Source organism: Leishmania panamensis (genome assembly GCF_000755165.1).
Source record: "Leishmania panamensis strain MHOM/PA/94/PSC-1 chromosome 21 sequence".
Classification (NCBI taxonomy): Eukaryota; Euglenozoa; class Kinetoplastea; order Trypanosomatida; family Trypanosomatidae; genus Leishmania; species Leishmania panamensis.
In genome coordinates, this window is record NC_025867.1 from 415,262 (window position 1) to 428,640 (window position 13,379).

At 58.6% G+C, this 13,379-nt stretch overlaps 4 protein-coding genes across 4 annotated transcripts; all 4 read left to right on the forward strand.

Annotated features, from left to right (window-relative positions):
* Positions 1-381: 381 nt before the first annotated feature.
* On the forward strand, positions 382-6,801 carry LPMP_211240 (kinesin, putative; the record flags this gene model as incomplete). Its single annotated transcript, XM_010700608.1, has 1 exon — positions 382-6,801. One exon carries the CDS (start codon positions 382-384, stop codon positions 6,799-6,801), a length of 6,420 nt encoding a protein of 2,139 aa, XP_010698910.1.
* A 2,099-nt stretch (positions 6,802-8,900) lies between these two features.
* On the forward strand, positions 8,901-9,473 carry LPMP_211250 (60S ribosomal protein L9, putative; the record flags this gene model as incomplete). The annotated part of the gene is made up of 1 exon (XM_010700609.1): positions 8,901-9,473. The coding sequence occupies one exon, from the start codon at positions 8,901-8,903 to the stop codon at positions 9,471-9,473; it is 573 nt and encodes a 190-aa protein (XP_010698911.1).
* Positions 9,474-10,670: 1,197 nt separating this feature from the next.
* LPMP_211260 (40S ribosomal protein S23, putative) lies at positions 10,671-11,102 on the forward strand (the record flags this gene model as incomplete). The annotated part of the gene is made up of 1 exon (XM_010700610.1): positions 10,671-11,102. One exon carries the CDS (start codon positions 10,671-10,673, stop codon positions 11,100-11,102), a length of 432 nt encoding a protein of 143 aa, XP_010698912.1.
* Positions 11,103-12,374: 1,272 nt separating this feature from the next.
* On the forward strand, positions 12,375-12,806 carry LPMP_211270 (40S ribosomal protein S23, putative; the record flags this gene model as incomplete). Its single annotated transcript, XM_010700611.1, has 1 exon — positions 12,375-12,806. The coding sequence occupies one exon, from the start codon at positions 12,375-12,377 to the stop codon at positions 12,804-12,806; it is 432 nt and encodes a 143-aa protein (XP_010698913.1).
* Positions 12,807-13,379: the final 573 nt, after the last annotated feature.

Here is a 13,379-nt window from a genome sequence, read left to right on the forward strand (position 1 = left end):
AAGGCTGCTGCTCCTCGTCCTCTCTCCTGCACCTACCCAAGCACACTTTCTTTGGTTTCTGTGCCGTCTTTGCTTCCGCTACTTAGAGGTCTGTTTCTTTTCTTCCCTTGCGCGAATCCGCACCACCGTCTGTCTCACTCACTCACCCTCTCGTTGTGGGTCTGTACTTCAGCAGGCTTTGTCTCTTCTTCGTCAGCACTGTTGAGTCTTCGTATTGTTTAGGTAGAGCCTTTGCCTTCTTCGCTGTTTTTCTCTCTCTCTTTCTCTCTCGCCTTCTTTTCATTGGAAAGCTGCACTCTCCTCCACTTTTGCACCCCATCACCCTTCCTCACGCACCCGCCACACGTACGTTGCCCAAAAATCTCCCTTTTGATCATCACGATGGGCCGTGGCGCAGCGCACGAAGAATACCCCGATGATGGGCACATTTTTGTGTGTGTGCGCGTCCGCAACGCGCCCCAGAATGCGGCCTGCCTAACCCACAACAGCGCTGCCGCGACGAACACGCGCGCCTCCGCCGTCCTGCGGAAGTCGGTGCTGCGCGAGGCGCAACGGATTTGCGTCTCTGTGGTGGAAAATGTGGTGGTGATGCACGACCCCACGTCGATCGACGACGACGCCACCGTCGCGAAGGACGGGAACAACGTGGTGCAGATGCTGACCGACCGTGCTCACCGCACCGGTGCTACTCGACACTCTCGTAAAGCGGCTGGCGGTGGCAGCGCTGCTGCCGCCCTGTCACGCACCAGCTCACGTCGGACCGCAGGTGGCAGCCGCGTTACCACTGCTGGTGCCGCGGCCGGCGCTACCCACATCGTCTCCACCAGCACCGCGAACTACTACGAGTGCGACCATTGTATTGCGTCGATGGAAGAGTCGCATCTGCTTCAGATGCCGCTGATTCGCACGAGTGATTTTCTTCAGCCGCCGCCGTACGGGTCGCAGGAAGAGGTGTACCGGCGCACCGCGATGCACGCCGTCAAGGCCGCCATAGACGGCATCAACTCGTGCGTCTTCGCCTACGGTCAGACGGGCAGTGGCAAGACCTATACACTTTTTGGCGACACGACGAACATACGCCGTGACCCCGGCGTCGTACCGCGCACTCTGGACGACTTGTTCAGCCGCCTGGAGGCGGTGAAGCAGTCGTACCAGAGCGACAGGGTGATCGACTACTCGTACCGCGTGCAGCTGTCTTTCTACGAGATCTACCAGAACGAGGTTTACTGTCTTTTCTCTCGCCGCGGCCCGCTGCATGTGCAGTTCGTCCGCGATCCGACGGGGAGGAAGGAGACAATGATCATCCACGACCTGCAGCAGCAGACGGTGACCTCGGCTGAGAAGGCGTACCCGATGATCGAGGTGGGTCTGCGCCGGCGGCAGACTGCCGAGACAGGCATGAACTCACGCAGCAGTCGTAGCCACGCTGTGCTGCAGGTCCGCGTCGCCCAGTATCGAACCAACTGTGACACACGAGAGACGGTGGAGCATCAGGCGACAATCAACCTGGTCGACCTCGCTGGCAGCGAGCGGCAAAAGACGGCAAACACAAGCGGGACGAGCCGTGCGGAGGGCATTCAGATTAATCAGTCACTCGCAACGCTGGCACGTGTCATCAACGACATAGCGAGCGGGGCCAAGTTTGTAAACTACCGCGACTCGCTGCTGACGATGGTGCTCAAGGACAACCTCGGCGGCAACAGCAAGACGTTCATGATCGCCAACATCTCTCCCATCGCCTTTAGCTACCAGGAGTCATGCGCCACGCTGACGTACGCTAGGGACGTGCGCAAGATCCGCAACCGGCCAATGGTGAACAAGACCTTCCAAACCCGCGCGAATCTGCTGGAGCAGAATATGACGCTAAAGCAGGAGAACGAGAAGCTGAAGGAGCAGATGGAGGCGTGGGTGAGGGGCCTGCAGAGCAGCAACCTGCACCCCTCTGAGACAGACGCGATCGGCTTATCTGTCCGAGGCGGCAGCATGGCGGAGGCAAGCGACCATCCACTGTTGTCACCGCCGCTGTCGATGTCGCAGACTATCGCAGCCCAGCAGCGTCGTGCCTCTAACGTGCCGCTGGACGTGGCCGGGTGCAACGAGGCCTTCCTGTCCGCCTCCAGCGCCGGCCTGACGGCGCCGCTGCTCATCTCTTCCCACCGCAAGTACACGAGCATTGCGGGGATTGGAGGATCGTGCGTCGAGGGCGGCGTCGTGCGCGTCACGGCGCTGGTAAAGGGGACGATGGAGTTCCCGCTGAGTCGTGTGCTGTACTCGCTGCCGTCAACGACGACGACCGGCGAAAGCTTGTACACAGCTGGGGAGGATGGTCATAACACCCAGAAGTGGCACACCGCCATCCTAATGGGTGCCGACGCGAACTCATCGGAGTGCGCGAGTGGTGGTAACACGTGCCGACCGGATACTGTAGTGGAGACTACAGCAGCAGTAGCGGAGAAGATGTTAGACCTAGGGTCACTGGTGCTGGAGCGTGTGGCGCAGCGCTCGTGCGAGCAGCGATATTACGTTCACTTCAACCCACCCGCCAGTGTTGAGGGCCTCTCGCGCCTCATCGATGTCCAGATCAACGGCAAGAGCGTAGGGGAGAAGGGCCGGCGTGAGTTGCACCACGGTGACGTAGTGTGCGCCTACCTCGAGGACGGAGCCAAGGCGGAAGCAGCAACGGAGACGGCGGCCAGCGCTTGTCTGCATGCACAGAGTCTTGTCTCTTTCCACTACGTTGACCTCAACGCACTTTCACGTGGCACGAACACGTCCTCGAACGGCATGAGCAGTGCTACACTTGGCCAAATCGCGGTCTCTGTCGACCTTCCGGCGGACATGGAGAGCCTCACCCTGGAGGACATCAAACAGCTGCAACGCGACAATGCAAAGCTGCTGGACATGGTACGCCAGCAGGCAGAGACGATCAATTACCAGTGCGCCCACACCAGCACATCAATGGGGCAGGCGGAGAACTTGGAGGGCATCTCGCCGATCGAAACCCCTGGCTCTGTGTCACCAAACCCTCGCTCGTTGGAGCCGAGCGTGTCGACATCGCTGCCACCGGAGACGAGCAAGATCGTCGTTACCCTCGAGGCCTTCCGCCGCCTATCCGTCTCCCCATCCATCCGCCGTGGCTCCGTCATGCCAGCTGACCTGGAGACGGACGAGCTGCTGCAGCGTGCGGCAGCGCAGAGCGAGTCAAAGCAGCGCCTCGACAGCGCCGTCCACGAGAACGAGAAGCTGCACCGTACTGTCGTGTCGCGCAACGCCACGCTGGAGGCTCTGGCGCGACGCCTTGCTGAACTGGAAGCTGGCGGGCCGCTCGATACGCCAACCACCCCATCGGCATCCTCGTCTCCTTCCTCGGTGAGCGTCAGCCCCTCGGCTAAGAGGGATGACACGGATGAGGTTCAGACCGGCAGGTGCGCTGATGTCGACGAGGTCGGCAACAATGTATCGATGGGTACAGAGAGGGACTGCAGCAGCGTCACGCGCGTGTCCTCACCTTCACAGATGCGCGCCGCCTTTGAGCAGCGTCAGGACGAGGGAGTCGTTGAGGCAGACGAAGAGGATGGGCTTCAGCTGGAGCCAATTGGAGACGGCCGGAAGCGCATCGTTTACGAGAGCACGGAGGGCACACGTGAGCGCTACCAGGCGGTGGTGCGGGAGCGGGAGCAGTTTGATCGCATCATTGAGCTGGAGACTCTTATGCGTGAGCTGCGCGAGCGAATCAGCGAACTGGAGAGCCGTTTGCGCTTCTCTAAGGACGAGACTCTGGAGCAGCAGATGTTTCGCGAGCAGGCTGAGGATGAGCGCGACGCGCTGCTCGAGGAGCTGGCGAATACTCGTAGCGAGAATGCGATGCTGCGCCGCGAGAACGCCAGCCTCGAAGGCTTTCTCGCCAGGGATGAGCAGGCACTTGCGGATGCCGCGCGCCTCGCCGACGAAGAGCTAGAGCGGCAGACTGCCGTGCTGACCGACCGTATCAAGGCCCTGAAGGCACTGGCCCGCATGTGGAAGCAGCGCACCATGAAGTACATTGCGATGGGCTACGGTGCCGGCAGCGACGACAAGGGCACTGGCAGCGCCAGGGCCGCGCATCTCGAAGCGATTCCATGGGACGACCTGCGTGCTGCCGAGACGGCGGCAATCGCGAAGCGGCGTCTCGGCGGGGGTGACGCGGACGCCTGTCCGGCTGATGTGGCGCACACCATCGACGACTTTGAGAAGTCTACAACCGAGGATAACGTGCGTGCGCTCGAGTACGCACTGCTTGACTTCGAGCAAGAGAACCAGCGGCTGCTGGACAGAATTCGGCACATCCAGGCGGAGTTGAACGGCTACAAGAGTCTCATTGGGCGTCTCCGGGCGGAGAAAGCAGAGACGGAGAAGGCCCTGGCAGATGCGACGGACTCCACCGAGGAAGAGCGTCGTCGCATGCAGCAGCTTCTGCGCAGCACCAACGCGCAGCTGGAGGAGGCGGAGGAGAACCTTAAGCGGACACAGGGTCGCCTGGATGACGCGGTGGGCCTGTGCGAGAACAACAAGCGCAAAGCTGTGAGGAACAACGGACTGCTGTTGGCTCAGCAGAAGCGCACCATCGAGGAGCTGGAGGCCGAGATCCACCACATGCGTCGCGACTACGCAGCCAAGGATGAGGAGCTGACCAACCTGACGCGGTACATGCAGGACCGCGATGCGCTCGGCGGTGACGGCGTGGCGCAGAACTGCAAGCTGCACTCTCGCATCGAGGAGCTCGTGAAGGACTCTATGGAGGACTACGAGGCACCGAACGGGTACTCGGTGTTCCCGGCAGGCTTTGAGTTTTCGGACGAGATGGTGTCACTCATCCGCATTTGCCTCCGTATCCTGCTCGACCGACTCAAGATGGAGCTGTACGTGCTCAACGCGCAGAGTGTGCATAAATTTCAGCTCCTGATCCACGCCGTGAAGGCGCGCACGGAGGCGCACTTCCACACTTTCGTGCATCAACTTCGCGACGCCGTCTCCCAGATGGCGGGCCGCACTTTGCGGCCCGGTGGCAAGTGGGGCCTGTCCGAGTCGGACGTCCTCTCAACTCTTGTTGACCACCGCCGCCGCCAGGTTGGCGATGCGCTGAGCGGCTTGCTGATCTGGTATGACCACTGGGACAGCGCCCCAAAGATGGAGCATGTCGCCTACATGGAGCTGATCCGAAACGCCGATCGCATCATGCAGATGGCCCGCATCGTGCGTCGTGAGAGCCTCCTGAACACGAACGCGACGTCCACCTCGCTGATGCCGATCCCCGGCAAGAATGGCGCAAGCGACACATCGTTCATCTCTGAGTCGGCACGCCGCAATGATAAGACTGTGAAGGGAAGCTGCAAAATTCTTTCTCGCCTTGCGTCGTTCACCCGCCAGGGCAACCTGGCGCGTGCCGTGAACCAGTTCTCTGCGACCCCTTCGCGAGCCACGATCGCCGGTCGTGAGGGCGTCGTCGGCACCACGCCGTGCCCAGTGGAGGAAGGCACCACTCCGTTCAGCCGCAGCGCCACGGTAACGGCGCTGGCACTCTCGCAAAGCATGATCCCCTTTAGCAGAACAGGTACTGGCACGCGCATCAAGGGGCACCAGGCGCCACCAGCTGCGAACCCGGAGAGCTGCTCGCTCTTCAGCCGTTGTCCTTCGGGGCTACCACGGCCGCTCGCCGCGACAGTAGCGGTTGCCAACCTCTCGCCGCAGTCGTGCCTGTCCACGGCCACACCTGCGCGGCCCACAAAGCCGGCCGCGAGCGGCGTCTCGGGGACGCCTGCGGCCACGCTGACAACCGGTACGACACCCGCTGCTCCGACGGCGGCTGCGCGCACCAACTACTCGCGCATGGCCTCCGCTGGCGTGCTGCCGGTGTCGGAGGCGGATGTGGATTACGTGGCGAACACCGATGTGGCAGAGGCTGTATCCATCAGCACCTATAACTTCTCCCGCCGCATGAGCCTGGCGGCAACAGTGGGGGCCGGTGAAGGCACCACTGCCGACAAGGGCGAACCAGTGCGTCGTCCGAGCCGCCTCTTCTCTCAATCCCAGAAGGCGATCTTCCAGCAGCGGGACTCCTCGCAGCATCAGCAACAGCCACTGCGCCGCCTGGTCTCTGCCACACCGGCTCTCTCCAAGTCCCGCGTCAACGCTGGTGCGACTGGAACTCGCGTGCAGGCGAGCCGTGTTAAGGCAACAGAGGCGTTTGCGAGGTCGAAGACACACTACTCAGTGCTGAAGCCAACCGAAATGGTGGGCCGACTGAGCCGCCGCAACTCCGGCGCTTGTGTCAGCTCCAAAACTAGCACTCATACGGCCGGCAGCTTAGGCGGGGGCTCGCCGCATGCACGGCCGTCCTCGTCGCAGCACAATGCGTCACGGCTCTCTGCCTTCTACAGTACACCCGCAGCTGTACAGACGCGCGGGTCCGGGAACGGCCCTGTAAGCATGCTGAGCAACAACGCCGCCGCGAAACTGTCTTCGGGGGAGGCCTCCTTCTACAACCCGGACGTCATGAAGTCACTGCGGGAGCGAAGCACAAACGACGTGAACAGCGCGGCACGGGCGAGCAGTGAACCTCGTGCGGTTTCCAAGAAGGCAAGTCTCACGGGTGGTAGTAGCGTACACTTGAAGAAGAGCAAGGCGCACGCAGCGACATCGCTGTCTGCATTCCAAAAGGCGCTGACCGGTGCACGCGTGAGCGCTGGACACGACACCACCGTCGTGAGCTCAGCACCCGTGATACCGAAGCTCAACTTTGAGGCACTGGAGGAGAAGCCCTGAGACACTCGAGGTTACAGGCGGGGGCCGCTTATTCTTTTCTCCTGTGTACGTGCGCGCGCGCGTGTGTGGAGAGAAGCAGGGGGAGGGAGTCGTGGATGAGAGGATTAGGGCTGAGGATACACAGACATACACTCTCGCTTGACCGATTCGTTTTGCTTTGCTTCCTTGTTTCACTGTACCGACTCATCCCTTCACAAACAGCGTCATTTTTGTTTCCATTTTCCTTTTCCTTTGCATTACTTCTTGCAGCGTGTGTGTGCGTGCTGGTCTTGTTGACTCTGTCTCCCTTGCCCGCACACGGCAACCACACCAGGCCCACCACCAATACCTCATGATCCCCTCACGCACACGCACACACACACACACACACACACACACACACACACACACACAGGGAGAGACACCTACACGCGATCGACAGGATGAGGTGCTGTGTGCTTGTTGTAATCGTTGTACTCTACCTTTTCGTCTGAGATTTTTTCCTTGTCAATGTACCTCTATGACCGCGAAAACGTCTCGGTATGTGCGTATATGTACGTATGTATATATGTATATGTATATGTATATGTATATATATATATATATATGTATATGTATGTATGTATATGTATATGTATATGTATGTATATGTATATGTGTGGGCATGTTTTTTGTTTTGCTGTACCTTTTCTTTGTTCCTACTCTTTCTGTTCTTTTATCTACTCATGGTTGGCGCACATGTTTTCTGCTGTGCGTGCGTGCGTGTGTGTGTGTGTGTGTGTGCAAGTGTTCCCATAGTAGTTCATGTCTTCTTTTATTCCTCTTCCTCGTGGGCATTTCGTGTGTCTTCTACTACCTCCACTGCTCGCCATTATAGCTGTCTCTGTGGCATGTTGGGGCTTCAGCACTGTCCTCACTCAAGGTACACACGCACGGGTGTCAACCCCCTCTCTTCCCGCGTTAGATCTTGCACTTGTACGCTTTCTTCTCGCTTCGTTGGGTGTTATTATTCCGTATTCTTTTTTCTGTATTCGCCGTCGAGCTTGTGTGGAATGACCCGAACAGGCAGAGGCTCTAGAGTGGGAAAGGGCGCTTCCAGCAGCTCTCGCTCTTCCCTTTCCCTTCGCCCAGTATGTTAGAATTGACTTTTCGTTTCTGTTTGTTTGTTTGTTTGTCTGTCCGCCTCTCTCATCATCAGCGCATGCAAACATGTGCTTGTCTTCGATGCAAACCATCTCCATCGTCACTGTGCCTGTTCCCCATCGGTGCGCGTTCGACCGTCTAGTGCCTTTGTTCACTTTCTTCCCTCTTTGTTCGCCCCCCCTACACACACTCTCATCTCTTATCTTCAAGACATTATGCCTATCGACCCTCTTAGACGAACAGGCGGAGCAACATCTACGCGTGGGCGGGAGAGGAGGAAGTCTCCTCTCCCCACAGACCCTGACACACGACGTGCACAGACAAGAGGAAGAACAGAGGTATAGATTCAAGCGACGTGGATGCGTATGGACGGAGAGGAAGAGCGAAGACGTAGTCCTTCTGTGTTCGCTGCTTTCTTCTCTCTTGTACCCGTCCCTTGAGCCTCTCCTCCATTTCTCTCGTGCCCCCCGCGTGTTTTGGATATGGCCAGAGCGACGCGCCCAATTTGTGCGACTGTCTGCGTATGTATGTGCTGCGTTGTGTTTGTTTGTCACGGTGCGCTTCTTCGAGAGTAGGATTGCACGGCACGCAATCCTGTGCGTACCAGTGCGCTGTCATGCAACGCATCACTGTGACGCACGCGTACATACACGCCTAATGAGTGGCTTCCTCTCCCTCTCCTGCGACTTCCTCCTCTCACGTCATCTTCATCACTTTCATCGTCTCATCTCCTCGCTCTTCCCTTGCTGCTCATGGCGTCGTTGAACATGTCAACTATCGAAATTGTTTTCCACACGTTTGCATCGGTGGGCACACCACACCTTTTTTTTGTCTTGCTCCTTTTCTCCCCGCACCCTCACGCATGCACTCTTCGCGCGCGTGCGTGCACATCTTTGCGGCCACCCCCCCTTCTTTCCTCAGTTGGGCGTGAATCGCAACTCTCCCGTTCCCCCACTCCTTCTCGCTTGCAAGCAGAGATGGTCAAGATCAAGAGCTTCTCCACCCTGGAAATCCCTGAGGGTGTGACCGTCGAGGTGCGGGGCCGCAAGGTCACTGTCACAGGTAAGCGCGGCACCCTCACGAAGGACCTGTCGCACCTGCAGCTGGACTTCCGCGTGGACAAGAAGAACCGCACCTTCACGGCGATCCGCTGGTTCGGCTCCAAGATCCCGATCGCGTGTCTGAACACCACCAAAACACACGTGCAGAACATGATCACTGGCGTGACGAAGGGCTACCGCTTCAAGGTGCGCTGCGCCTACGCTCACTTTCCAATCAACGTCTCTCTGGATGGCCCGAACATCGAGGTCCGCAACTTCCTCGGTGAGAAGCGCGTACGCCGCCAGACGGTGCCCAGCACTGTGAAGGTGAGCCAGACCGATCCGTCCAAGGTCAAGGATGAGATTGTCTTTGATGGCAACGACCTGGAGCAGGTGTCCCGCGAGGCCGCCGTGCTGCACCAGATGTGCCTGGTGAGGAAGAAGGATATCCGCAAGTTCCTTGACGGTATCTACGTCCAGACCAAGACCAACGTCGAGGCTGTTGAATAAAGAGAGTCGTCGTCTGCGAGCAAGCGAGCGTGTGGCTGTGCGCCTTTCTGTCCATGCGCACGTCTTCACGTGTATTGGGATGCTTCATGGGGGAGAGTTGCGGTTGTGCGAGTGTGGCGTTAGCACTGAAAGGGGAGGGGCGATGTTGCCTGTGTGCGTATGTGTGGTGAGTCGGATGGAGCGGGAGGGAGGTAAAGGGGGGAGAGGGAAGAAAGGCGGGGTAGTGATTGGAGTGGTGGAGAGCACAGGATGAGCGGGAGGTTTCTCTTCACCCCGGTTCACAATGTGCGTTCTCGGCTCAAACAACATCTACCCTTCAGCCCCCCCTCCCGACACATACCCAGTCTTCTCCAGACTAACACACAGACACCCCATACACAGGCAGCCGCCCATAGCCCTCCTTCTTCTTCTGCTCTGCTTCACCACACGCCACAACAACGAACAAAATGGAGAGAAGCTGACGTCATGTCCTCTCTCTCCTTGGCCTGATTTCTCGCTTTGATTTTCCTTTTCTTCTCTCTCTGTCTGTGTGTGTGTGTGTGTGTGTGTGTGTGTGCGTGCGTGCCTGTTTCGGCGATGGTGCTCATGTGTGCGAGCGCCCCGCGTCTGCAAGTGCATGGAGCCCCAGTAATCGCGGTGCGCCCCCCACGCACATGAAATACTGAGAAGGGGGGGGCATCTGCTCAAACGCCGTTACGTACTTCTTTTCTTTTCCCGCCAGAGTAAAAAGTAAAAGCAAAATAGCGCTTTTTCACTGAGAGAGGAGTCTAAGGCGACGGCTGATGGGTTTGGCATAAATCGAGGTCTCTCTCCTCCTATCAAGGGAATGGACCGGCACGCGCCTTTTGCTCTCTTGGGCAGCATGGCACCACAGTCCGTGCCGGTGGTGTGTGTCCTCTGGTGAACCCTTCATGTGGCTGTGCGTGTGTGTGTGCACGTGTGGGAGGGGGCCCGCAGTATCTGCATACACCACCACCACAACAGCAACACAAAATATGTGTGCGTGTCAGCCTGTACTACTCCCTACTTGTTTTCCTGCCTTCCCTCTCTCTCCTCATTTGCGTTTGCCCACATGTTTATCACTATTGAACTACGGTTGTGACATGCGCTTCTTCGGATCCACTGACTCTCTTACCTTCCTCCCCCTCTCCCAACATAAAAGGACACAGTGTCAGTCGCCCCCCTCCCTCCCTCAGGATGACGAAGACCAACGGCCAGAACGCAGCTCGTAAGCTGGTGCGCCTGCGCCGCCGCAACCGCTGGGCCGACAAGGGCTGGAAGCGCGCGCACACCTTCGCTGCCAAGAAGGCGAACCCCTTCGGTGGGTCGTCACACGCCAAGGGCATTGTGCTGGAGAAGATCGGCGTCGGTGCCAAGCAGCCTAACTCCGCCATCCGTAAGTGTGTGCGTGTGCAGCTGATCAAGAACGACAAGAAGATCATCGCGTTCGTGCCGAACGATGGCTGCCTTCACTTCATCGAGGAGAACGACGAGGTGCTGGTGTCTGGTTTCGGCCGTTCTGGCCACGCCGTCGGTGATATCCCCGGGGTTCGCTTCAAGATCGTGAAGGTGTCAAGCGTCGGCCTGTACGCCCTGTACCGGCAGAAGAAGGAGAAGCCGCGTAACTAGGGAGCGGGAGACGCATACTCTCTCCCTTTGTGGCCCATGCAGGAGGCGGCGGCGCAGGGGGTGGGGGCGAGAGAGAGAACGGGTGTGGGTGCGTGTGCCTGAGCGACTAGTTTGTTTTCGTTCTTTGGTGCGTGCGTGTCTGCTAGGAAGAGCGGGGCAGGTGGCTCTTTATGGGCTCTTTCTCTCCCTCTGTCCGTGTCGGGCGGATAGCGAACCCAAGCGAGTGCGAGGCTGTTGGGAGTAGGAGAGACGGAGGGCTCTTGGTGGTGGTGGTGGTGGTGGTGGTGGTGTGTGTGTGTGTGGTCATGGCAGTTTTGCTGAAAAGTCGTATTGTGGCACCCATTCATGCAACACTCATCCACATCCCCACGCACGGATTCACTCGCACGTCGTCTCTCCACTTCCGTATCCGTTGCCGTTTGTTGTTAGTGTCCGTACCCTACACGCATGCACCCACCCACACACACATGTAGGTGCATCCCTGTGCATTTCTTTCACGCCTGTTTACCGCGTGTACTGCCCCCCTACCTTTCCCCTCACCTCGCTAGCCGCCTTTCCACACCTGGCGCACACACGTCTGCCCACGCACGCTGGCTGATGTGCTTCTCTCCTCTTTTTCCCCCTCCCAGCGGCTGACTGCCTCTTCAACTTTTCGTTCTTTTCATTTTATTTTTTTCCTTCCTCGACGTAATCTGAACACAAGCAAACAAGCACGCGCACCCGCAGTTCAGAAGCAAGGAGCAGCACTTCTTCACGTTGTACGTACTTGTGTCTACCTGCGTGCATGCGTGACTGTTGTGGCTGTGGTTGCTGTATGATACATGGCGTACTCACCGTTGTCACCTCACGCCGCTGGGTGAGTGTGTGTGTGTGCGGGGGGGGGGGGAGGGGCGGCAGTGGCTGTTTGGTTAGGCACTGCCCCCCCTACAGCGCACGGAAGTACTAATGCCATGCAGGAAACCCTCCAGGTGGGACTTTCCTACCTCCAGCTGATTGATGTTCGCTCATGCCAACTTCAACAACGCATTCCTTCTCGCCTTTTATTTTTCCATTTCGCTGTTGCGCTTTGTTGCTCATTTCTCCTCACTCCTGACATGCGCGCGCCATCCTTGCGGCCTCGCCTCCCCCACAACTTGCGCCGCTCTCCATCACACGCGCGCATTGCAATTAAAAATCGCCCCGGAAAACGACCACATTATTCCCCCCCCCCTCTCTCCCAACATAAAAGGACACAGTGTCAGTCGCCCCCCCCCCCTCCCTCCCTCCCTCAGGATGACGAAGACCAACGGCCAGAACGCAGCTCGTAAGCTGGTGCGCCTGCGCCGCCGCAACCGCTGGGCCGACAAGGGCTGGAAGCGCGCGCACACCTTCGCTGCCAAGAAGGCGAACCCCTTCGGTGGGTCGTCACACGCCAAGGGCATTGTGCTGGAGAAGATCGGCGTCGGTGCCAAGCAGCCTAACTCCGCCATCCGTAAGTGTGTGCGTGTGCAGCTGATCAAGAACGACAAGAAGATCATCGCGTTCGTGCCGAACGATGGCTGCCTTCACTTCATCGAGGAGAACGACGAGGTGCTGGTGTCTGGTTTCGGCCGTTCTGGCCACGCCGTCGGTGATATCCCCGGGGTTCGCTTCAAGATCGTGAAGGTGTCAAGCGTCGGTCTGTACGCCCTGTACCGGCAGAAGAAGGAGAAGCCGCGTAACTAGGGAGCGGGAGACGCATACTCTCTCCCTTTGTGGCCCATGCAGGAGGCGGCGGCGCAGGGGGTGGGGGCGAGAGAGAGAACGGGTGTGGGTGCGTGTGCCTGAGCTGAATTGTGCTCTGACCCGGCATCGACACCCACTAGCGTTTGACGTGGTGCAGCGGAGGAGATGATGGGTGTGGTATACAGTCGCTTACCTTTTGTGTCCTCCGCTGCTGCTGCTGCTTCCAAATTGAATCTTTTCTCTTTTCTAGCTTACAGTGATGCGTTTCTGATTTCGTTTCCTTCCTAGACTACACCACAAAGCAAAGCGTTGCCGCAGCCCACGAGTGAGCGAGTGGTAAGACATGGATGAGTCCCCTGCCCAGGCAGCAAACAGAAGAGGAGAGCGGAGCCGGTACGCTCGTGCTCTATTCTTTTCTCTCTCGCACACTGTGGGCTGCGCTACACAGGCAGGCAACTAGCGTCGCCGCCGCCGTTCCCTTTCCCCTCGATCTTATCGGTATGAGTGCTGGTGTGGGCGTGGCCGATGCTTCTCCATCCCGTACCTCCCACTCGGCCTGTTGTGTTTTATCGA